This window comes from Remersonia thermophila, chromosome 6 (genome assembly GCF_042764415.1).
Source record: "Remersonia thermophila strain ATCC 22073 chromosome 6, whole genome shotgun sequence".
NCBI classification, from domain to species: domain Eukaryota; kingdom Fungi; phylum Ascomycota; class Sordariomycetes; order Sordariales; family Chaetomiaceae; genus Remersonia; species Remersonia thermophila.
In genome coordinates, this window is record NC_092222.1 from 971597 (window position 1) to 995457 (window position 23861).

General features: G+C 63.8%; 7 protein-coding genes across 7 annotated transcripts; 3 read left to right on the forward strand and 4 right to left on the reverse strand.

The window, feature by feature from the left end:
• Positions 1–315: 315 nt before the first annotated feature.
• VTJ83DRAFT_6455 (uncharacterized protein) lies at positions 316–3659 on the reverse strand (the record flags this gene model as incomplete). Its single annotated transcript, XM_071013168.1, has 2 exons — positions 316–1164; positions 1239–3659. 2 exons carry the CDS (start codon positions 3657–3659, stop codon positions 316–318), a joined length of 3270 nt encoding a protein of 1089 aa, XP_070864082.1.
• Positions 3660–4443: 784 nt separating this feature from the next.
• Positions 4444–4956, forward strand: VTJ83DRAFT_6456 (uncharacterized protein; the record flags this gene model as incomplete). Its single annotated transcript, XM_071013169.1, has 1 exon — positions 4444–4956. The coding sequence occupies one exon, from the start codon at positions 4444–4446 to the stop codon at positions 4954–4956; it is 513 nt and encodes a 170-aa protein (XP_070864083.1).
• A 281-nt stretch (positions 4957–5237) lies between these two features.
• VTJ83DRAFT_6457 (uncharacterized protein) lies at positions 5238–8896 on the reverse strand (the record flags this gene model as incomplete). The annotated part of the gene is made up of 3 exons (XM_071013170.1): positions 5238–6021; positions 6109–6217; positions 6283–8896. The coding sequence occupies 3 exons, from the start codon at positions 8894–8896 to the stop codon at positions 5238–5240; spliced, it is 3507 nt and encodes a 1168-aa protein (XP_070864084.1).
• A 1906-nt stretch (positions 8897–10802) lies between these two features.
• On the forward strand, positions 10803–13449 carry VTJ83DRAFT_6458 (uncharacterized protein; the record flags this gene model as incomplete). Its single annotated transcript, XM_071013171.1, has 3 exons — positions 10803–10885; positions 10957–13238; positions 13307–13449. The coding sequence occupies 3 exons, from the start codon at positions 10803–10805 to the stop codon at positions 13447–13449; spliced, it is 2508 nt and encodes an 835-aa protein (XP_070864085.1).
• Positions 13450–14453: 1004 nt separating this feature from the next.
• Positions 14454–16013, reverse strand: VTJ83DRAFT_6459 (uncharacterized protein; the record flags this gene model as incomplete). The annotated part of the gene is made up of 1 exon (XM_071013172.1): positions 14454–16013. The coding sequence occupies one exon, from the start codon at positions 16011–16013 to the stop codon at positions 14454–14456; it is 1560 nt and encodes a 519-aa protein (XP_070864086.1).
• Positions 16014–19080: 3067 nt separating this feature from the next.
• On the reverse strand, positions 19081–20249 carry VTJ83DRAFT_6460 (uncharacterized protein; the record flags this gene model as incomplete). The annotated part of the gene is made up of 2 exons (XM_071013174.1): positions 19081–19863; positions 19938–20249. 2 exons carry the CDS (start codon positions 20247–20249, stop codon positions 19081–19083), a joined length of 1095 nt encoding a protein of 364 aa, XP_070864087.1.
• Positions 20250–22054: 1805 nt separating this feature from the next.
• Positions 22055–23557, forward strand: VTJ83DRAFT_6461 (uncharacterized protein; the record flags this gene model as incomplete). Its single annotated transcript, XM_071013175.1, has 3 exons — positions 22055–23003; positions 23108–23214; positions 23270–23557. The coding sequence occupies 3 exons, from the start codon at positions 22055–22057 to the stop codon at positions 23555–23557; spliced, it is 1344 nt and encodes a 447-aa protein (XP_070864088.1).
• Positions 23558–23861: the final 304 nt, after the last annotated feature.

Sequence of the window (23861 nt, forward strand, 5' to 3'; positions counted from 1 at the left end):
GGCCATGTCCATCCAACCACCTTTTGCTCATGTTTCCATGTGTGCCTGTCTTTCCGTCTTGCCGCACCTTTGTCCATCGTGCGTCCAGTTCCAATCGATCCATCCAGCCGGATCAAAGGGGAAAGGAAAACAAAAACACATGCGGCAGAGAGGAAGAAAGCGAGAGGGGAAGAGACGGGGAGGGGAAAGCGAAATCAAAGATACAAATCCATCGTAGACCCGGGGGTATCACAACAACTACAACAGCAGCAACAGCAACAACAACCACCGCCGCCTTTACCGCATGCCAATTCCCGCCCTCCATGACCTGACAAATCAATCCCTCCCCGAACCCAACGACGCACTGATGCCGAGGCCGCCGCCGGTAGACGAAGAAGCCAACGACGACGACAACCCTCCCGTCACGCTCCCGCCGCTTCCAGTACCACCAACACCTCCTCCTCCTACGATGCCACCGCGTTTCCCGCTCGTGGTGGCCTTCCCGCCCACCATGCCCCGTCGGTTCCTACCCGTCCTGCCCCTCCCAAGCCAGTTGAGCTTGAGCAGCTTGTTGAGCTCCTCAATCTTTTTGCTGCCTTCATCCTCGTCGACCGCGCCGGCCGCCCCCGTTCCCGTTCCCGTCCCGGTCCCTGCACCAGACCCAGCCGACCCAGCCGACCCAGCGCCAGCACCGGTGCCAGCGCTAGTGCCGGCGCTGGTGCTGGCACCGGTACCAGAACCTGCTCCCGCACCAGAGGATGCTGCTCCCGCGCCGGCACCCGACCCGGCCGCCGACGTCCCCGGCCCGCTCCCGGCGGCGGCGGCGGCGGCGGCGGCGGCGGCACCAGCGCCAGCGGAGAGGGAAGGAGCGCCGGCCGCGACCCCGACGCTCGCCAGCACGCTCATGCACTGCAGCATCCTCCCGACCATCTCGGTCACCTGCTTCGAGTCCTCCACGTTCTGGTACTCGCGGATGCTGCTGTTGCTGTGGTGGTGCCGGTGGTGCTGCTGGGGGTGGTACTGGGCCGAAGGGTTGGTGGTGGCCTGGATGAGGTGCAGGGCCGAGGACGCGGCGGCCGCCGCGGTGGGCCGGCGGTGGCGGCGGCGGCGGTGGCGGCGGCGGCGGCGGCGGCGGCCGAGATGGCGAAGGCGTGCTGGTGCTGGTAGTGAGGCGGGTGGCGGAGGCTGGGGAATCCCGTGCCCGAGTCGCTGCCGTACGACACGTTGCTGATGGCGCGGGAGCGGTTCCCGCCGCTGACGGAGCTGGTGTCGGCGCCGCCGAGGAGGGTGGTGCTGGTGGAGTTGAAGCTCGCGACGGACGGGTCCAGCGAGGAGGCGGCGGTGCCCGGGCGGTGGTAGCCGCCCACGAGCGAGGTCGGGAGGCTGGACGAGGCGTGCGCGGCGAGGGGGTCGCCCGGCGAGCCGTGGTGGCTGGCCGCCGGCTGGGCGTTGTGGAAGCCCGGCGACGGGATGGGGAGCGGCGGGGAGGCGAGGGCGTTGGAGGCGAGGGCTTGGGGCAGGAACTCGAGCGAGAGGCGCGAGAACATGGTCTTGAGGGTCTCGTAGCGCGGCAGGATGACGATGTCGCGGAAGGCGAGGAGGACGAAGCGCCGGACCTCGAGGACCGAGGACGCGGGCACGGTCTGGACGCGGCCCGTCTTGGACGGGGACCCGTCGGGCGCGGACGCGGTCGCGGGAGCGGCGGGGATGCCGCCCCAAAAGTCGCGGGCCTGGTCCGGGGTCATGAGCGGGCCGTTGCCGGCGAACTCGAGGTCCAGCGGCAGGAACACGGCCTGCATGTAGGGCAGGATGCTGGTGAAGGTGAAGATCCACAGCTCGACGAGGGCCGGGATCAGCTTGTCCTCGGGCGTCTTGCGGAGGGTCTGGTCGAGGCTGGAGAAGCCCGTGGCCAGGAGATCGCGGAGGTCGTCGACGATGAGGTTGGGGCTGCGGCGGGCGATGCAGTACTGGAGGTGCATGGTGACGACGCGGTTGAGGTCCTCGACGGGCAGGCGGAGATCCTCGGCCTCGAACACGATGATGAGCTTGGCCTTGAGGAAGGGCCAGGCGTCGTCGAGCGTCATGTTGTGCAGGCCGTACTTGTGGCCGTCAAAGGGCTCGTTGAGATAGAGCGCCGTGCCGAGCACGTTGGAGCCGGACGCGACGCTGCTCGGGCCGGGCCACTCGCTTCCGATGGCCGAGGTCGAGGCGTCGTCGAGCGCCTTGTCCTCCTTGCGCTTCTCGCGCAGGGCGCGGGCGCCGTGGCGCAGGTCGAGGGCGGACTTGAAGCTCGTCGAGTTGGGTGCCGGGCTCGTCGGCAGGTGGAAGTTGTAGAGGCTGCTCGGGGCGCTCGGGTCGGTCGGCCGCGAGTTGCTCATGGCCGACGAGAGCGGCAGGTGGTGGTCATCCTTGAGCTTGTGCTTCTGGCGCGACAGGAAATGGTGCTTCTTTTCCTTTTCCTTCTCCTTGCCGTCGCGCTCGGGCAGCGGCATCTCGGCGGCCCGGATGGTGGCGGTGGACGAGTTGGGCAGGTTGTAGAAGGAGGACGAGTCGAGGCTGGTGGTGCTAAAGTTTGCGCGCTGCAGGTTGGCGAAGGCGTGGCTCACCTTGCCGGGGCTGGGCAGCGGCTTGTCTTTGGTTTCGCTCCGGCCGCCAATCTTGACCTGGCGTGCGAAGAGCTTGACCTTGGACTTTTCTTTCTCGGGCTTCGCGGGCTTCTCTGACGTTGGCGGTAACAGCGGTGGGGGCTGGGGGGTGGTAGACGGGGTGGAGATGGCCGGGGACGCCTGGGCCGATCTTGGAAACACAAGATTGGCCGCCGTCGCAGCGGCGATGTTGTGATAGGACTGATTCCCAAACGCGTTGTCTCGAGGCACGCTCGCTTCCGTCAGGCTCAGGAGGGGCGGGTTCATGTTGACGGAGCCGCCGCTGCCGCGCTTGGGGGGAGGTGGCGGCTCGTCTGCCCCTGGCACCGGCGCCGTCTGGGATCGCTGACGAGAGAGCAGGTCGTGCGGGGCTTGCTGCTGCTGTTGCTGTTGCTGTTGTTGTTGTTGTTGTTGTTGTTGTTGTTGCTGCTGCTGCTGCTGCTGGTTCTGATGCTGCATCACGGCGGCCTGCGCGGCGATGTAGCTGGCCGACATGTCGCGGTGCGGGGACGTATGGGCCAGGCCGATGTTGGAGAGGTTGGAAGTGCTCGTCGAGGGCAGGGTAGGCTCGAAGAGGCCTGCGTTATGGGAGCCTTTGCGGTTGTGACCGGCGCCGCGGCTGGAAAAGGTGGGCGTAACGGGAGACGAGGCGGCGGGCGGTTGCACGAGGGGCGAGGCAGCGTTGCGCGGAGGCCCGGGATCGGTGGGGGACTGGGGCCCGGCGACGGAGCGGGCGGCCGAGACGGCAGCGGTGGATGCGGCCGGGCGCGAAAAGTTCTGCGGGTTGCCGGCGTTGGAATTGGCGCCCGAGGTGAAGGCCGCGTAGATGGGGGTCGGGGACGGCGAGGTCGAAGACTGCGGGGTGCGCGTCTTGAGGACGTTGAGGGAGGGCGGGGCGGGCTCTTCGCTCGACAACGAGCCCTGGCGATTCTGCCTTGCGGTGGCGAGAGAGAGATCGGGGGTGCTTGCGGTGCTGCTGGCGGGCAGAGGCGAGAAGCTCCCCGGAGCGCGCGGGGTGGACCTCGAGGATTGCATGCCGGGCGGTTGGGACGGCGGAAGAGGAGGGCGGCGATGTTGGGGATCCGGAGGAAGGGTGTGCGGTCGGTCTCGAGAGCATCACATCTTGGCTCGGTAGGCGTGCCGAGACGGAGAGTTGGCGCCCGTTGTCATCAGGCCCGGGCTCAGAGGGCCATGTCGAACGGCCGCCGTCGGGTGTCGCAGAGGCTTGGGGAGACTGACGCTGGGCTTTAATGCGTAGTGTAGTTACCTAGGCGACTAGGTACCTAGGTAGGTAACCTACTAGCTAAGGTATGGAGATGGAGAGAAGGGGAACGTCCAGCCCCGAACGGGATCCGAGTTTCAGGTCAACAATTGTCGGCGATGACTTTTTTTTTTTCTCCTTTCTCGACCGTCGAGTTTAGGAGATTCAGGTTGTGTTGGTTGGAAGGAGGAGAAGCAGGAGCAGCAGCAGAAGCAGCAGCAGGAGCAGCGCCTCAACTGCCCTGACAACCCACCTTCCCTTAGCGACACCTCAGTGACACCTCAGCGACACCTCAGCGACCACCTTCGCTGTTTCCGGTTTCCAGGTTGACGCGGAGATGGCGCCAAGATCCACCTGCTGGAAGGACCACCCCAGTCCAGAACTCGACTTTGGAACCCAGCCAAGCCCCCTAGCCCCGAAACCTGGAACCCACCTCCCCTGCCCTGGGCACTGCAGAACCTGGGCCTAGCGACCAGAGAAAGCCAACCCCGCCTGACCTCATCTTTGGCGGGGCACCCCTCGGGACCTAAGAGCAACCTGGAACCTCGAGTCCAGTCCATGGAAGGCAAGTTCGTACACAGTAAAGTTCAAGCCAACCTGAACGTTTCTGGTTCTTTTTGCAACACTCTCGACTCTCGTCCTACAACGCCTTCGCCTCGCTACCCACTTGGTGACGTTTATTCCGCTCCATCTCTCTCCTCCCCTCGCTGGCTTTCGACGCGAAGCCATCCCCAAACAAAAATCACCATGTCGTCTCAACCCACCCTCTCGGCCACCTACGCCTCGGCCACCAACGACCCCTTCGCCTTCTCGACTCCCATCTCCATCTCGCCGGCTGCTACGGGCGCCACGGCCCTCGAACGCAAAACCGCCTTCCTCTCCACCCTCCGGAAATCCGTCTCCGCCCTGCAGGCCGACATCAACAGGGAGCTGACGGCGCGCATGGAGGAGGACAAGGCGCGGGAGGCGGCCCAGGCTGGCGGAGGGAAGGGGGCTGGCAAGGGAGCTGTTGTCGACGACGAGAAGGAAGAGGAAAACTATGGCGAGGAGGTTGTCGACGAAGAGGACTAGTTCCGAAAACGCCATCTCCCCGGACCACAGGCTGTCGGGGTCAGAGACCGTCCGCAAAACGTCGCCCCGCCGCCATGATCAACCCCAGCGCGATCCACAAGGCTTCCGGCGACGAGCAGCAGCACGCACGAGGGCGAATGCCAAACGTCCAAAGCGTGGCTTCACATCAAAAGAACAAGAAACAAATACCTAGCCTGGTATATATATATATATATATTGCCTCAAGAATACACCTCCCTTCCGCAAGACCCTTGCGCACAGCCTACCAGCCGGCAACCCATCTACCCCCAAACCCCTCCATCCGCCCCCGACCTCAAACTCCCCGCCACCGAATTCGACGCCGTCGCCTGCCCACCGTACCCGCCGGCCACCGACGACGAAAACCTCAAGCTCATGTTCCCGCTCTGCAGCGACGACCCCAGCCGCGGCGACACCGCACCGCCGCCGCCGCCTTTGGAGCCCCCAACCCTCCCCAAACACCCATAATGCACCACCCCGCCCTCCGGCAACACGGCGACCACGCTCCCGCCCAGCCTCTTGTGGCAAACCCCGCACACCCGCTCTTCGGAGATCACCACCCTCCGGTTCCTCCCGGCGCCGGGTCCCGCCCTCCCCAGGGGCCCGGAATCGTCCCCGAGGCAGAGCTTCACCTCGCTGCCAAACAGCGCCGTCCTCCTCAGCCCCGCCACCACCCTCGCCTCGTTCACGGCGCTGTTGGCGCTCCGCATCCGCCCGCGGAAGTAGGACGCCAAGTCCGCCACCGGCAGGGCGTCGGGGACCAGGGTCAGCGTGGAGGCGGCAGGGAGCCGCGAGCCGTGCCGCGAGAGCAGGTCCAGGGCCGGCGCGAGAAGACGCGGGGCGTCGGACGCGTACTCGGGGGGCGGGGCGAGGTAGAGCGAGAGGAGGGTGTGGTAGATGGAGGGCTTTTCTTCCTCGGGGGACGACGAGGGAGGGTTCGGTTGGGAGAGGGCGGTCGCGGTGGGCGGGCGCGTCGAGGACGGGGAGGAGACCGAGGCGGAAGCGTTGGGCGGGGGGGAGAGGGTTTTGTGCATGCGGTGGCAGTAGCTGTTGTTGTTGTTGCGAGAGGGAGTTAGCGACAGGTGAATCGACGAGACACGGCATGGCATGATGGCAAAAGGAGATCGCGCTCACTCTTCGGCTTTGGCGTAGTCCTTCATCTTGAAGACGTAAATCATCAGAGCCTGCCGGTGCTGGCCCATGTTGCTGAGCACGACGGCCTGGGCCTCGTAGAAGGGGGGATCTAGCCGGCCACGCCTAGGTCAGCGCTGGGGGTCAAACAGAGAGAGAAGCCGGCTCGCCACTCACCATCCTTCGGCAGCAGGTTCCTCGCCCTCCCCAGGCTGTACTGCGCGCTCTCGCGAAGGAACCTCACCAGCCTCTCCATGACCCCGTCCCACTCGGGGCCCCTCTCCATCTCTCCCAGCCGCCTCACAAACAGCTCGACCAGCCGGTTGTGGAAGTCGGGCGTCGGGTCGCCGAGCTCGTGGATGACGTGCTCCAGGTACCGTATCGCGAGCGCCATGTCGATGCCCTCCAGGAACGCCAGCACCCTGTCGCGCGGCAGCGTCTCGGCGTTCTCCGAGTCCGCCACAAACACCTCCATGGCCAGCTCGGGGTCCTTGCGCAGCGTCCACTCGGCAAACTCGAGGACCACGTCGATCATGTCGGGCGGCAGGCCCTGCAGGTACGCGACGGTGCGCTGCGGGCCGTGGAGCCCCGGGGCGGCCGGGTCGGGCTCGTCGGGCGCGCCGAAGCGGCGCAGCAGGTCGAGCGCCTGGCGGTGCAGCTTCTTGCCGTAAAAAAAGTCGACGAGCTCGTTGAAGCGGTTGTGCTCGACCAGCCGCTCGTTGACGACGTCCGGGTCGCAAAAGTTGGGGATGCGGAACAGCGAGCTGGCCAGCGTGGGGCGCGAGTACATGAAGGCGCGGAAGAGGGTCGTGTCGACGACCCGGAAGCGCGCCTGCAGCTCGCGCTCGAGCGTCTCGTCGTCTTGGGCGGCCGCGGACGCCGCGTCCAGGGGCGGCTGCGGCTGCGGCGGCGGAGGAAGCGGAGGAGAGACGACGTAGGGCGCGGAGGCGGCGCCGTCGGACGCTCCGGCGGCTGTCGCCGGCGGCGGCTTCGGCTTGCGCGGCTTCAGCTTGCCCGTGGCCGGGTCGATGACGCGCTGGAGCCGCGCGCGGGCGCCGGCCAGGTAGCTGTTGAGCTCGAGGACGGCGGCCAGCAGGTCCTTTTCCTGCTGCGCCTTGTCGTCCTGGGCCTTGGCGTCCTTGATGCTCGCGGCGTCGTCGTCGGAGCCCTTGCGCGACGAGGCGATGGAGGCCGTCTCGGGGTTCGGCTTGCGGCCGCCGCCCATGAGGTACTTGGCGAACCCTCCGGCCCTCGCGGGCGAGGCGACGTCGGCCGCGTCGGGCTTGGCCTCGGGCTCGCCGCTGTCCTTGCGAGGCGCGCTCTCGGGCTCCGACTCGTCCTGCTTGTCGTCGGGCACGCCCGACAGGTCGCCGGCGATGATCCTGGGGAACAGCCGGAGCACCCGCTCGGGCGGGGCGTCGACGTCCTCCTCGTTGAAGAGGTCCATGGACTCGCGGTACTTTTTCTGGCGGAACAGCTCCTCGGCCTTTTGCATCTTGACCTCGCGCAGGGTGTCCGTCTTGTCGCGGAGCAGGGCGTCCTCGAGCATGCCGAGGACGCTGATGGCCTCGTCGAGGCGGCCGTTCTTGACGAGCTCGTCCACCTGCGAGTTGTAGTCGGTGGCGTCCATCTTCCACACCACGCGGTCGCTCAGCACGAGGAAGCCCTTGCCGGCGTGCGCCAGGCTGCTGGTGGGCGGGGGGAAGTGCAGCGCCGCCGCGCCGGGCAGCTGGATCGTCTGCAGCAGGCTCAGCGTGTCCGGGTTGCGAACCTCGAGGCTGCCCTTGGCGGGGGGCTGCAACGCCAGGATGTAAGGGTAGCTGTAGCCGATGGCGTCGGGGGCGGCCTGCCACGGGATCGGTCGCTTCTCGAGCGCCTTGCCGGCGTCGTTGATGAAGAGCGTGTTGACGTCCTTGGCGAGCAGCAGCTCCCCGTCGGCGAGCTTGGCCGACAGCGGCTTGGGCATGTAGCCGCCGAGCCCCATGTAGCTGTATCCCACGCCGGCGGCGCCGGCGGCGCCGAAGCGGCCCTGGCCTCCCGCCGCGCCGCCAATGGTCGTCGGGCCGATGATGTCCTCGACGGCGCCGCTCTCGATGTCCACCACGACGTATCCGCTGTTCATGCCGCACACGACGCGGGTCGCGTTGGCCCAGGTGATGGAGCGGATCGACTCGGCCAGGACGATCTCGGCGACGTCGGGGGACAGCTCGCTCTCGTGCCACGTCCACAGCAGCAGGCGGCGCTTGACCGACACGGCGAGGCGCGAGATGATCTCGGGGATGCCGGTGGCGGGGTCCTTGACGATGTTGCTCGTCACGGCGAAGAGCGAGGCGTTCTTGGTCCGCGGGAGAGGCGCGGCGACGGGCTCAAAGGTCTGGAGGTCGTGCAGGGAGACGGCGTAGCTGGAGAGCGACACGAGGATGTTGGCCTCCTTGATCATGGCGAGCTGCTCGATGCCGCGGGTCGAGAACCTTTCGACCTCGCGGAGGAGGTCCGTCGGCTTGGGCGCCGGGGTGGCGGGCGGCGCCGTCTCGCCGGCGGTGCCATTGGCGGCGGTGGCGGCGGTGGCGGCGGCGTCGTTGTGGTCGGAGGGAGGGGGAGGAGCCGGGGCCGGGGCCGGGGCCGGGGCCGGGGCCGGGGCCGGGGCGACGTCGTTGATTCGGTAGACTCGCAGCGAGCCCGTGTTGAGGCCTACGAGAACGCGGTCGCCGTAGGCGAGGATGGACTCGATCCGGGACTTGTCTCGCGGCTTGAGCTCGATGATGGGGCGAGCCGTGAATGCGGACAGCATGGCGGCCGGCAACCGTCGAGTTCGGTGCGCCGGGAGCGGTTATCGGCACATGGGTACCAAGGGTAGGTAGCTGGACGGCCTGACCCGGATGGCCGACGGACGCGGACGGTGCTTCGTCGGATGGAACCGTGGAGGGGCGGGATGATGCTGTGATTGTTGAGCGGAGCTCCGAGCTGCAAGCGTCTTGTGTTGTTGCTTCACCAGAGCTGATTTGGGCGACGATGCGCCATGACGCATGGGGAGGAGATTCAATGGCTGGCCTTCGATAAGGGTTAGGGTTACGCGTGGTCATAGGGGTCAGAGCAGCATCGCTGAGCATTCCCGGTCATGTTTCGGACCGCAACAGGCGACTTTTTGATGAGCAAGAACACCGGGAACACTAGGTGGGCCGTGCCATGTTGTGTGTTGAGAGCCATTCACTCTCGTCATCACCTGGAAAGAATGCCAAGCATTGGACTGTCATTGTAGTGTCCAGCGTTGCCTACCTACTATACTATAAGGTGACCTACTACTAGGTTGGTAGCTCACCAGCAACCGCGTGGGATGCCCCGAGGACGGGTGAGGTGTACCTGAGGTGTACTGTGTGCTGTCTAAGTCGCCCCCCCTCCCGTTGACCGTTCCATTCGGGTTTCCCGTTCCCCGGCCGTCTGGTTCCCTTGTCCCGAGCGGCCGGAACTGCAGCTTGCCGGTTAGTTATTACTATACACTCCGGATCGTACACGTAACAACACCGCCAACCCTTACTATACGTGAAGGCAGCTCAGCAACGATGCGGTCCTCACCGCTTTTGCGTCCAGCAGCACAGCGCCAAGGTAGAGAGAGGCGGGTAGATTTCCCCTTTCCCGTCTCTTAGATCTAACGCTTGGAACCCGCCGTTCCACCGGCCGTGCCGCCCGCGTCTTAGCCTCTCGTGGGGTTCCACGTCCCCTGTGTAGAGTGTGCTAGTACGTAAGGTAAGGTGCTTTTACCGCAGGTCATGACACATGCTCTGTCGCACCACGAGGCAGGAAGTCCAATCAATCGCCACGGGGTCGGAAGGGAGAGAGGAGCGGCACTCACAACAGAAGCCCCGCGTGTCAGGCCATCCAAAATAAACACTGGAATCTCCCATTTCGCACAACCACGCAAGGCACTCTCAAGATTGTCGTCCGCAGCTGTTCTTGTACTATAAGTACATGCGTAGTACATTTGTGGTGGTACCTTAGGGAACCTTAGGTGACTGATCCGACCAAAGTGCCCAACAAATGTTACGTATGGGGCTGGGGAAAGCCTAAAGGGGATGCAGCCTCCTCCTCCCACCCCCCCGGTTTCAGGGCATTGGCGTGCCTGCTGTGTACGTAACCAAGTACGCTACACCAGGTGACTGGACCCGACAGGCCAGGCCCGACAGGGCAGGACCTGACCCGACGGGGGGAAGCGGACCCCACGGCAAATGTCGTAATTACCACCAACCCGCCATCATCTCCCGTTCTCGGTAATAGTCACTCCAATTGCTGCTGCTTGCGACCACTGCTGCACCTTTTCGTCACGCAACCTGGAAATCCTGAAGCCCAAGCCCCCATCTTCCGACCCCCCCCCCGGGTCCCAGCAATGCATCTAGGTCGATGCCTTCGAGGCACCCACAGTCAAGATTCCACCCCCATCTGCTAACCGCGATCCCTCCTCCGCTGGCCTCCGCTTAGGCTCAACAGCGCCCCAACCTCGCGCATCCACCCCGAGGAGCCATCCGACCCAGGACGCCGCTGAACGAGGAGGGAGCCGGAGCCCGGGTCCCACAGAGGACATCGAGCTCGTCCAATTCTCCCCGTCTGCCCGCCAGCAGCTTCTCGAGGCCATCCGCCAACGCCAGCGAAACTACGCCGTCAAGAGTGCCGAGAAGCGCCGCTGGCTCGAAGAGCAAGACGAGATGAAGTTCTCTCACAGCCTCCAGTTCAACGCCGTCCCGGACTGGAGCAACCACTACATCGCCTACAGCGCCCTGAAAAAGATGTAAGCTCGGCATGACCCTTTCCCTCGGCAATCCCCCCCCTCCCCCCCAGCTAACACGCTTGCTCTCTCAGCATCTACCAGCTCGAAAAGGCCGTCCATCACATCCCTTCGGGCGACGCCGAGTCGCGCCCCTTGATCCAGCATGAAGACCCCGAAGCCGTCTTCACCCGCGCCCTGGATGTGGAGCTCGAAAAGATCACGTCCTTTTACGTGCTGAAAGAAAAGGAGCTGTTTGAGGAGGTGGACCAGCTCCTCAAGGATGCCGCCGAGTTCGAAGAGGCCGCCGGCGACGACCGTCGGCCCCCCACGCACGCCAGCGAAAGAGCCCCGAGCGAGGATGCCGGGCGCTTCGCGCGCGTCCGCAGCCGCAGCGTGCGCAGCACGCGCAGCCGCCAGTCGACCGAGGACGGCATCGACGATAGCGACGACGAGGGCAACGAGCAGACGGGCCTGACGTCCTCCAGAAGGCGCCGGAGGAGCCTGCCGAGCGCCATGATGGCGTCGACCGATCTGACGGCCTCCACCGACTTCACCCGGCGCCACAGCCTCTTTTACGACGACTACGCCGAGCAGGCCGTGCTGTTCTCGTCGGGCATCATGCTCAAGAAGCGCATGATCAACCTCTACGTCCAGCTGTGCGAGCTCAAGTCGTACGTCCAGCTCAACAGGACCGGCTTTAGCAAGGTGCTCAAAAAGTTCGACAAGATTGTCGACCGCAACCTGCGCTACAGGTACCTCGACACCTTTGTCGACACCGCCTACCCCTTCCGCCGCGACACGGCCAAGGGCCTCGAGGAGCGCATCTCCAAGATGGTGCAGACCTACGCCGCCATCATCACCAACGGCGACGCCGAGACGGCCCTGCGCGACCTCCGCTCCCACCTCCGCGAGCACGTCGTCTGGGAGCGCAACACGGTGTGGCGCGAGCTCATCGGCATGGAGCGCCGCGCCGAGGCCGCCAGCCTCGGCCACACCCTGCTCGGCCGCGAGACGGACCATCAGATGACGCGCCTGCAGGGCGACGAGGAGATCGTGCTGCCGCCCCGGATCGTCCGGACGCCCTTTGGCAGCTTCGCCTGCCCGGCCTGGCTCCTGACGACCACGACGCCGACCCTCGTCGTCATCCTGGCCATCTTCGTCGCCCTCCTCTACTACCCCATCATGGAGCAGCCCGAGCAGCAAAACTGCCTGGCCCTGCTCGTCTTTGTCAGCCTTTTGTGGGCCACCGAGGCGCTCCCGCTCTTCGTCACGTCGCTCACCATCCCCTTCCTGTGCGTCGTGCTGCGCGTCTTCCGCAACGCCGACGAGCCCCACCGCCGCCTGACCTCCAAGGAGGCCACCGGCGCCGTCTTCGCCGCCATGTGGACCCCCGTCATCATGCTGCTGCTCGGCGGCTTCACCCTGGCCGCGGCCCTCTCCAAGTGCGGCATCGACAAGCGCATCGCCACCTTTGTCCTCAGCAAGGCCGGCACCCGGCCCAAGACGGTGCTCATCGCCAACATGGCCGTCGCCGCCGTCGCCAGCATGCTCATCAGCAACGTCGCCGCGCCCGTCCTGTGCTTCGGCATCATCGAGCCCATGCTGCGCAACTTGCCCTCCGACTCGGCCATGTCCAAGGCCGTCATCATCGGCATCGCCCTGGCGTCCAACATCGGCGGCATGCTGTCGCCCATCGCCTCCCCGCAAAACGTCGTCGCCATCGGCATCATGGACCCCCCGCCCTCCTGGGGCCAGTGGTTCTTCATCGTCATCCCCGTCGGCATCATCAGCCTCGTCCTCATCTGGCTCCTGCTGCTGCTCACCTTCCGGCCCGGCCGCGGGACCACCATCGTCCCCGTCCGCCCCGTCCGCGACCGGTTCACGGGCGTCCAGTGGTTCGTCTCCGTCGTCACCTTGGCCACCATCGCCCTCTGGTGCGCCTCGCACAGCCTGGAGCACGTCTTTGGCGACATGGGCGTCATCGCCATCCTGCCCATCGTCCTCTTCTTCGGCGTCGGCATCCTCACCAAGGAGGACTTCAACAACTTCCCCTGGACCATCATCATCCTCGCCGCCGGCGGCCTGTCGCTGGGCAAGGCCGTCAACTCGTCGGGCTTGCTCCACGCCGTCACGCAAGCCATCACGGCCCGCGTGCAGGACTACAGCCTGTACGGCATCCTGGTGGTGTTTAGCTCGCTGATCCTCGTCATCGCCACCTTCATCAGCCACACGGTCGCGGCGCTCATCATCCTGCCGCTCGTGGACAACGTGGGCCGCGGCCTGGACGACCCCCACCCGAACTTGCTGGTCATGGCGGGCGTCCTGATGTGCAGCGCCGCGATGGGCCTGCCGACGAGTGGATTCCCCAACATGAGTACGTTTCCTCTTTTCTTGTCGTGCCGGATGGACATGTGACGCTGACGACCTTGTGACAACAAACAGCTGCCATCATGAAGGAAGATCCCACGGGCCAGCGCTACCTGCAGGTCTCGCACTTTATTCGGGTCGGCGTGCCCAGCAGCGTCTTGACGCTGGTCGTCGTCGTGACGGTGGGCCATGTGGCCATGACCTTGACGGGTATGTAATCAAGAAACGGCATTCGTCTCTGGGCGTACTTGATATGGGATTCCGGGATAGATGGGTTGGAGTTGTTTGGGAGTCGAGGGTCAACAAGATGGGCATCATGGAGCGTGGGTTGGCCATGTCGGGAGCAGCAAGTAGAAGGAAGCGAAAGACTTGGATAAGGTGCCACGGGATAGTTCGAAACGACAAAAAAATAATTCAATTGGGGGATGAGGTGAGGGTTTATGGAAAGGCTAATGATGAATCTACTTTTTTGTTTCTCGGCGGGCGTGGATGGATGGAATGCTGCTTTGTTCGTTCGCCTCCCCCTCCCTGTGGGGGAGGTTCTTCCCTGACATGATGGGATCGGCCTCCTCATCGTCAGGTTCGCCGCCTGTCTGCCAAAGGGGATGGATTCTTGGGGGAAAAAGGAGGGGATCCATGTGGTACAGCCACGGGTTTCTTTCTTCTCCCTGTTGTAGTCCACGCTGCACAGAGGTTCAAGTATTTGTATGTCAAGAGATTCACCCCACGGCAGGCATCGAAACGCTCCCGGCAGAGATCAACCCGGTAAAAAGGAAACCGACAAAATCAAGAATCCCATTGGGGTATTAACTATTCGATTTTGCAAACGGAGATGCCCCACGACGAAAGCCCATCCGTCCCAGATCCCCCGCGAGTCCTTAAATAACCCAGCCAGACCCCTTATGCCCCCCACCCACCTTTCCAAATCCTAACGTGTACGGGGTATCATCTCAGGCCGTGATGATCATGAACCCATCAACCGCCCCTGACCGAATGAGAAAAAGAGCCGAAGAATGAAGAATGAAGGGGGCAAAGGTGGGCAGGAAAAAAAAACAACCAATGCCCCATCGCCCGCATGAAGAGATACCAACACCGCCCCCCCCCCTATGATTAACTATCCACCCAAACCCACACGCCTCATCATGCATCAGCCCGGAAAGCAACCGTAGTCAACCACCGGCTTTCTCAAAGCCGTGACAACAGCAAGGACGCAGCGGCGGTATTAGCTTGCGGCAGCCACCTCCTTGGAGGCCGCGGGACTTGTCGGCACGTTTCCGTTTCCGTTGGCACCTGCACCTGCGCCTGCGCCTGCGGTGCCGTGGCCGAGCGAGAAGACGCGGTGCAGGCTCCGTCGGAACAGCGCCTTGCCTGAGGGGGCTTCATCCGAGTGCGACGCCGAGTGGCGGGGCGCGTTCTCCTTGCCCTCCTCCGCCGGCGCCGGCGCTGGGGCAGGCGCCGAGGGAGGTGCCGGGGCAGGCGCGGCGGTCTTTGCAGCGCTGCTACTGCCGCCGCCGCCGCCGCCGCTGAAGAAGCCCACGAGGCTCAACCGCCTGCTGCCGCCAGCGGTCGACGGCGGCGACGTTCCCGCCGCTTTGGCCGCCGCCGCGGCTGCGTCCTTGGCGCGCTGCCGCTCGGCCTTCCGCTGGCGCGCGGCCTGCACCTGGGCGTTGTGCGACTGGATGGGCGCCGGGACCGCGTAGGTGGACCGCGGCGGCCATTCGCCGTCGCGCTTCCAGCCCACGACGCAGGCGCGCAGCATGTCCGCGAGGTTGATGGGGCAGGAAGGCTGCAGGTTCTGCAGGACGACCTTGTCATACAGCGAGGCGTACATGGAAGGCTGGATGGAAGCCCGGATGGGGTTCTGCGGCGGCAGGAGCGGGGGTGGGATGGGCACGACGGTATGGACGGGGTAGAGGACGTGAGGGGCCGTCGAGTCGCTCGAAGCGGCCCGCTGGGCACTGCCCGAGTCGGATTCCGAGGCCGTCGTCGTCGTCGTCGTCGAGGCGCGGGTCGCCGAGGGCTGCAGGGGAGAGCCCGGCGCAGGGGGGGACCCCGAGGCAGCAACGATCGGGGCCGGCGTAGACGACGTCCTGTGATGGCGCCAGAAGGAGAGGCGACGGGAAGAGGTTGGCGACGCGGGGGTTGGGCTTGGCGGCTTCGGCTTCATGCGCACCGTCCGAGCGCCGGTCCAGGCGTCGCGGCGCGCCTCGAAGCATGCCAGGCCGGGGTTCCATTTCGCCTCGTCGCGGACGGCTCGCCGGCGGCGGGCGCGCTTCGCTTCGAGAGCGCTTTTCACGGCGGCCCCGACGGCGTCCGGGCTCTCGAACCGGTGGGGGGACAGCGGCTGCTCGGGCTCGTCGCTGTCGGACAGGTCCGAAGTCCACTCCAGGCGCGGCCGGAAGCGCGTGGGGTCCTCCGAGAGGGTGCTGTAGACGGACTCGGCATCCGACTCGTCGTCGGCCTCCTCTCCGGGGTCCCTCGGGGCATCGGGGTCGGCCGGTGCCTCTGGCGCCTCGGCGTTGTTGGCTTCATGGGCGGCCTTGTTGGAGTCGGAGGGGGCTCCGTTGGACGCTGGGGCCGCATCCGGGGGAGGCCAGGAAAACTCCCAGTCGTTGCGCACCTTGTCTGCCAGGTAGCGCTTGATGGCCTCCTTGTTCCTCGTCTTGTCCCGGCTCACGAGGTCGGCATCGATGTCGGAGGGCGGGGGAGGGCCATGGGGGAAGGAGTGGCGGATCTTGGAGAAGGTGGATCGCGGAGCCTTGTACAAGTCGGAGAAGATCATGGTGTCGTTGGAAGGGTGGACGGGAAGCTCTTGCGAGACCTGGTCGCCACCGGGGGGAGATCGTTTCGATGGCCCCGGGGCCGGACCCTTTATAGGGGCTGAAGAGGGTCCGGGGTCCTGGGGATGGTGCTGAGGGTGCGGGGCGGCGGTGGTTGACGGGAGTGGTATGATGTCCCCGCCAAGCAGGCCGGCTTTGCCTAGACCTACTTTTGGAGCGGGTGCACGCGTTAGCGATGGGGGGCGTGGACATGGGGTAGCTAGCCACAGGCCCACCGCACCGACAATGCAAGCCTCACGGCTAACTAGTGTAGGAGCGTTTAGGTGTGTCTTATTTGGGTACACCACCGGACGCTGGTCTTCCTGATGCAGGTGGAAAAAAGGGGGGGCGGAGGGTTGGATGAAGGAATGGCGAAGCATTCTTCAAAAACTCAAGGCAAAGAAAGAAAAAAAGAATGGGAAACGAATCCCTCGAGACTAGGGCCACACGTGCGCTCGCATTCCGTCAGGCCTTTCGTCACTTGGAGCATGCTCGGATGATAGCATGACTCTCTATCTCCGAGGCTTACATACGCAGTAGTGCCGTACAAGGGGGGGGGGGGGGGGGGGGGAGGGGGGAGCAACAAAGAGCGGCACAACTTACTCGCGTCTTGAAGCGGCTGTCGCTTCTGCTGCGTCTGTCCTCGTGCTTCACCCGAGTCCGGAATCCGTGGTGGCCAAGTCGGGGTGCCATCGCCACCACCAACACGGCCGCAGCCGTGAACAGCTTCGGAGCCAGGTCGAGCCTCGTGCTCGCCAGGGCTGGTTGGAGCCGGAACATCAGCGGCACCGGTAGCAGCAGCGACGACAACGACGGGGGCAGCATCACCAACACCACCAGCAACGCCAGCATCAACCGCCATGGCGGCTATGGACCGCCTCGCCTCAGTCGTGGCCGGCAAGATGGGCAGACCGGCCTGGTCGTCGTCGTGCATGCCTCCGCAGGACGTGGGACGGATGCTGTTGTTCTGCAGCCCCAAACCGTCTCAAGGTTTGCCACCTCTTGGTGCCACCCTTCTCAGCCTTGCCTCACGGATTCACCCTCTCGGATCAAAGATGTCTTGCCTCTCGCTCCAGGATTGGCTTATCCCGTCCGGGGGAATATGCAGCCAGCAATGGAGGGGATGCGACCGCAACACCGAACCACTTCCGGTGGCCGGAGAGCCAGGTAGGGAGGGGGGACCCTGTCGATTTGGTTCTCTTTTTTTTTTTTTTTTTTTTTCTGAGCGCCGTGCCAGAACAGCCCGCAGCCAGCCGTAACACTAGCCGCCCGCCGTTCACGGGGACGAGGTAAGGTAGGTCGGGACGTGCAGATGGATGAATTGGCTGGATGGATGGATGGATACTTTTTTTTCCCTTCCCCGCTCAGGTGCCAAATTGTCCGTTTTCGTGCTTTGCGTGTGGCCCCCGGGATTCCAGTTGGGGTTCGATCTGTCTTGTCGTCGTCTATTCTCGTCCCGCCTGGTCACGATCTGCAGAACCAAAAGAAAAAAAAAAAAGAGAGAACCTAACCCGCCAGATGGGGGAAGAAAATCCAGTCACAAAACGGCGACATGCATCGGACCTGGCTGCTGCTAGCAGAGCGCACCTCCCAAAACTCCGCACACCCCAAAGGCGGTGGCGGTGTTTTTGAGGGGGGAAAATCGCAGCGGCAGCAGCCACGGGGCGGGCCAGAAGGCAGAAAGTGGGTCGCTTTCCAGCGTCGAGGTCCATTGGGTGGGGCCCGGCACCGACCGTCCAACGTCCCCACCTCACCACCCGGGCATCGTGCATCGTGTGACCAGGGTGACATGGCGCTTGATTCCTCAGATGCGTTCCGCCATGCACGCGCTCAGTCTTCCCCCAGCTCTCTCTGCATCTCCGACATCACATATCGCCCAGCCATTTCATTTCCTACGCAGTACGCGATCGCCGTTGAAGACGGGAGCGAGCACCAATGCAAAATGCATGTCGCTCTGTACATCCATGCGTGTACCGGACTGTGGTGCACGCTAGAAATCTCGGCCGTCGTGGCCGAAACCCCAACTCGTTGTGGAGAACCCATGCACGTGCTGTCCATGTACTCTATACTCAGTACATACTGTAGTACTTTGGCCCCTCCCACCTCCCCCCGCGTGCATCCGCGTGCATCAGCGTCTAACGACTTCCGCACTCGACGCAACGGCGGAAGCAGGTCGTTGGGCGGTGAGCGGGGATCGCCTCTCGAAACGTTGATCACGACCTGGGCTGCGGCGGAGGGGCCAGAGTCTAGCTCGAGGGCCGGGCTCCTGACCCAACCCATCGCCCCCGCAGACATCGCCGGGCTCAAGAAGCAAGCTCCTTACTATATGTTTGGGTTGCGTTGGTCAACGGCGAGCCACCTGCAGCAGCCCCAACGGGCGCTCTCTGGTCTCAGATGTTGTCTCCCGATCGACCGAGTGCAGTCCCCAAGGAACAGCTGGAACAGGTAGCATCAGAGAGCCGGCTGTGGACCGACTAAGCCGCCGACGGTCTGCTTCACGTGCCTTTGGATGGACATCGCCATTATTTCAAAAACCGGCTGCTCAGCTCAACAGGCTGCCTGTAGTTATTCTGTACTTCGGTTTCCCCCCCCCCCCCCCCCCAAGTCCCGTCTCCCAGGCCCTAAGCTCCCGATGTAAACAAGAAAAAAAAAAACACCGTTCCCGACATTCCATCCAGCAACCGACCAATCGCTTCCAAAATCGTCCGTCGTATGATCGCTCGACCAAGCCCCGCTACCGGGACCGTTGATATTAGGTACCAACAACGCACTTGGAGAAGTGGTGGTGTGGGTACTTTTTCCCCTCACCTCCTCGTCCTCCCCCCATGCTCGCTCGTACACGCCCGATCCCTAGATATGTAGAAACGCCATCCCTCAGCCTCCCCCTCCCTATCCCATATCAGCCAGCTGCATAATCGTCCAAAGCGCCAGCCTCGAATGCCCTGGATCTCAGAACTAAGCCCCTCCCCCCCCCCCCCCCCCCCGGCGGCGGCCCCCGGACAACGCCGTAGAAAACCTTCTCCCCCCCCTTTACCTCCCCGTCGGAAAGCTCCTCGTGCTCAGCAGGACGCCCTTGACCCTCCTCACGTTCTCCTTGGCCTTCTTGATCTCGTCGTTCGGCTCGTTCTTGCTCGCGACCCCGTACAGCGAAAACCCGCCGACGAAATCCGTCACGGCCGGCGCCGACAGCTTCTCGGCGTCGTCGCGCAGCCCCTCGAGCGCCACCTGCGCGTCCTCAAGCGCCTCGGTGCTCCGGCCCAGCCCGTCCTGGAGCGACTTGAGCGAGGTGACGAGGGAGAAGAGCGTGCGCATCTGCTTGGTGATGGGCTTGTCGGTCGCCTGCGGGCTCGCCTGGGCCTCCGGCGACGAAGGGTCCGGGAGGTCCGCCTGCACGCCAACGTCGCGGTGGAAGAGCTCGGCGGGGTCTTCGTAGCTGCTTTCGGCGTCCTCGTTCTCGTGCGTGTCGGAGCCCCCCGCCGCCGCCGCCGCCGCCGAGCGGGGCCGCTTCGGCGGGGGGATCTCCGAGACGGTGGACTCGAGCTTGGTGATGAGCTTGGCCAGGTCCTTGTTGGCCGTCTCGTGCAGGTCGATGCGCGCGTCGGTGAGGGAGTCGACCATGGGCTCGATCACGTACTTGCTGGCGCCGTAGACGAGGGCCGAAAGACCGCTGAAGGCGTAGAGGGTGTTGACGAACCGGTTGACGGTCACGAGCGGCGGCGGGCGCGACGGCTTCGTGAGGAACTCGGGGTACGTGACGATCGGGGGGCGGTCTTCTTTCTTGACCAGAGGCAGCGATATCCTGTCATCGCTGGCCTGCAGCGGAGCCATCCGGTTAGCCTTGGTTGCTTTCGGCTGCCGTCGGGGACGACGGCGATGGGGCGACGCACTGTGGAGAGGGTTGAGGACGTCTCGGACCGGCCATCCTCGGCCGGGGCCGCCACATCCTTGAGGAGCGACTGGATGTCGCTCTCGGAAAGGCCCTTGCTCTTGAGGAACTCGACTTTGCGCTCATGGCTCGTGTTTTGAACTTGGTCGTCCTGCAGAAACGTTTTGGCTTGCTCGAGTTTCTCCTCTGGCGACGGGCTCGGCGGCTCGCTCGGCGGCTCGCTCGTCGGCACGCTCGACTCCGCGCCGGCCTGGGCTGGCGATGCCGAAGGCGTCGGAGATTCCTCCTTCTTTTCCGGATGCGATTCGCTCATTGTGCAAAGGCAACGATCTCAACGTCGTGGTAATGGGTCGTGCGACGGAAAAAAGAAAAGAAAGAAAACCGAAGAGGTACACGGCGACGTCGAGAGCTGGTGGGAAAAAGGATGATGGTGGTCGGTAAGACACTTGAACAATTGCGGCGGCATGCGCCAGGTCGGTTCAGCAACTAGCAGCCGAGGCTGATCGCCTTGTCCACGGTCACGGCGGGAAAGCCGCTGTGGGTCCACGCCCAGCGCACCTCCATGCCGCCTATGTACGGTGTACCGGGCATACAAGGGGGGGAATGGGATCGAGCGCGTCATGGGGGACCCACTCGTCCGCCTGTGGCTGATGGCGAGGGATGGAAAAGGCGGCGCTGTGTGGCACGGGCCTGGGGAACCGGGTAGGAAGGAGACAGGAGGCTGAGAGATCTGAGGTCTCTCCGTTTATCATGTTGTGTTGTTCCCAAGTCTGACAATCCAAGCAAGGTACTTAGCAGACGGACTGGAGAAGGAAAAAAAATAATTGCTGGTCCTCTGTACAACGATACTATTGATTGCCCTGAACAATCTGTTTTTTTTTCTCCTTGTCTCCTTTCCATCGAACAGGGGAACACACCGACTGAAGAGCCCGGCTTGGTGGTCGCGAAGCTCAATCAACACCAACCTCACTTGGTATGCATGACACCATCCAAACCCACCCAATCCCCCGTTTCTTCTTCACGCCAATTGCTGCCGGTGTGGCAAGGCCGATTCAACTCTGACCAGTCATCAGCAAGTGCTACATTTTGTCCTTGCTTGGTAGACCTTGTCCTGCCCTGCCCTGCCCTGTCCAGCCCAGTCCTATCCTGTCCTGTCCTGTCCTGTCTCGTCCGACACAGGCCCAGCGGCCGAAAGCGAGAGACCGACTGCAGCCCCAAGCTGCAACACCCGACGAACCAGCAACCCTCAAATGTGAGTAAGGTGTCTATCTAGCTTTTGTGCAATCAACCATCCAAGCCGCCAGAGCCATGAGAACCCTCAGGCGTGCCATCCGGGTGTGGTGCTGTGCCCGTCTCGGAGCGCAGCCCGCGATCAAGTGATGGAGAGCTGCTCCCAAGCGGCGATGAAGCGGGACGAATGGCACGCCGCGAGACGAGACGGGTCGAGCTGCAGCTCCGTCACGCCCTGGGTCGTTGAGCTTCTTTTGTGGAACCTGGCAAGCTGCTGCCACACACGTTTGTTGGCCGTGCCTCGACGTCGGCCATGACGCAAACCCCAATCGACAAGAAATACCCGAAGCCAAGCCGCTGGCAGGCCTGCTCTTCAACGCCGAACGGGACGGTGACGAGCGACGCGGGTTTCCCGCTCGGCGTTTCGCATCCCGCGTGGCATTCGCCTGTGGCTACATACTCCTCCAGTGCCACGCCAGGCTGTCGTCTCGCCACGGCTAGCTTGGACGGCCTTCTTGCAAGCAAACGTGCCTTGCGCCCGCGTCGTCCGTCCCCAGGGCCTGGAATCCCCCACCCTACAAGACTGCAAACCACCGCGACGTTGCCATTGTTCATCACCACCACCACCCACCTACCTCCCGTTTCCACCGGACATCGTCATCACCATCACCATCACCATCCTATCCAACTTCCTCATTTATTACGCTTTGGTCTCCAAAGCAGCCAGCTTTCACCCCTCACCACCCATAGGCGCCATTCATAATCATCTTCATCATGTCTTGGCGACCGCGTCGCTCGGCTGCCCAACGGGCCACCAGGGCAATCACTGACATGGCCGACAGAGACCAAGACGTCACCGACGATCACCACTCCCCGCCTCAGCGAACCATGTCATATCGCAACAGCGCCCGCCGCTCCGGCAACGGCCTCGCCTCCGCCACCCGGGGCGGCCCATCCTCATCTCCTGCAAGCAGCAACGGCGACGACCAGCATGCCCATCTCAAGGGGAGGCTGCCATCGAGCAAGCTGCGCCAGGCCACCGCCAGCAGCGGCTCCGCCGCCGCCAAGGGCAGGTCGTCCGGGGCTGCGCGGTCGAGGGGTGGGAAGAAGAGCTATGTGATCGAAAGCAGCGAGGAGGAGGACGACGAGGAGGACGACGTGGAAATGGATGATGACGAAGAGGACGAGGAAGTGGATGATGAGGAGGAGGAGGACGACGACGACGACGATGACGACGAGCCGGAGGAGGATGAGATCAAGGTCGACACCAGGGCGCGGTTCAACAAGGCCGCCGTCGCCGACTCGGACGCCGACGGCCAGATGGAAGACCTCGACGACGAGGACGCCGAGGGTGAGGGGGACGCCGAGGGCGAAGAGATGGACGTGGATGCCGATGCCGATGCCGATGCGGGCGGCGACATCGACATGGAACCCGCGCCTCAGCCGCCCACCATCAAAATCACCAAGCCCCAGAAGGCCGCCTCGTCGGCCAAGCCCGCCGCCAAATCCTCCTCCAAAAACAACTACGATGACGACGACGACGAGGACGACGACGACGAGCTCAGCGAGCTCGGTAGCGAGCCCGAGGACGTGACCGTCGAGGTCGGCGGGGGCGACGAGGATGCCGAGGGCGAAGAGGACGAGGACGTCGACGCGGAGGGCGAGGAGGAAGAGATCGAGGTGGGCGCGGGCGACCAAGACGACGAGGACGACGACCTCCTGAGCGACGACGACGAGGGCACCAGCCGCGCCGACACGCCCGACCTTTCCAAGCTGACGGCCCGCCAGCGCGCCAAGCTGGGAGATGTCTCTCACGAGTACATGAAGCTGTCTGATGGTGAGTGCCCCTTCCTGTTCTTGGACGCGGGCGAGGTTGGTTCTTGATGCAGGCTGGGTTTTTTGTTTTAAAAAAAAAAATCTCTAACCCGTTTCTTCCAACAGAGGTGCAAGCAAAGAAGCACTTCACGGCCGAGGAGCTCTCGATGCGCCGCGCCGAGATGGCCCGTCGTCGCCGCAACCTCAGCGAAAAGCGCAACGAGGAAGTCAAGGTAAGACGCGAATCCCTTCTCTCATTCGCTCACTCACTAACCCTCCCCGCCACAGATGGAAACCATCAACAAGCTCCTCAAAAAGCAAGCCCCCAAAACCACCCGCAAGAACGCCCTCCTCGCCGCCGCAGAAGAGACCCCGGACACCGAGCCCCAGCGCCCGGATCCCATGTACGTGCGGTGGGTCAACAACCGCAACGGAAGTCTTGTTGCCGTGCCCGAGGAGCTGCTCGGCGGGCCGGCGGGGAACGTATTTTTGCCTCCGAACGGCAGCGGGACCGGGACCGGCGCGGTGAAGGTGGGGAGGTTGGGGATGGGGAAGATGGTTGAGGAGGTTTCCTAGTTCGTTTTTCAGGTTTCTTTGGCTCCAACCTGTTGCATCAAGGCCCATGTGGCTGTGTAGGATTCATGGATAGGGGTCGTTCGTTGCGGGTTGGGGGGCGGGGGGCTTGGTGAAGGTGGGAGGCGCAATCTGGCAGTGTACGGAATGGCAGCACCCTAGGTGGTAAGGGTCGTTAGAGGGGGGAAAGGGAACGGTATAATCAACACCCTGCGGGATCTTTGTCTCTGTCAAGGATGGTTTGTAAAGCACGATATTTACGTAGTCATTCTTTTACCACGTCCTTCCGGCGCATCAAAAAGGAAGC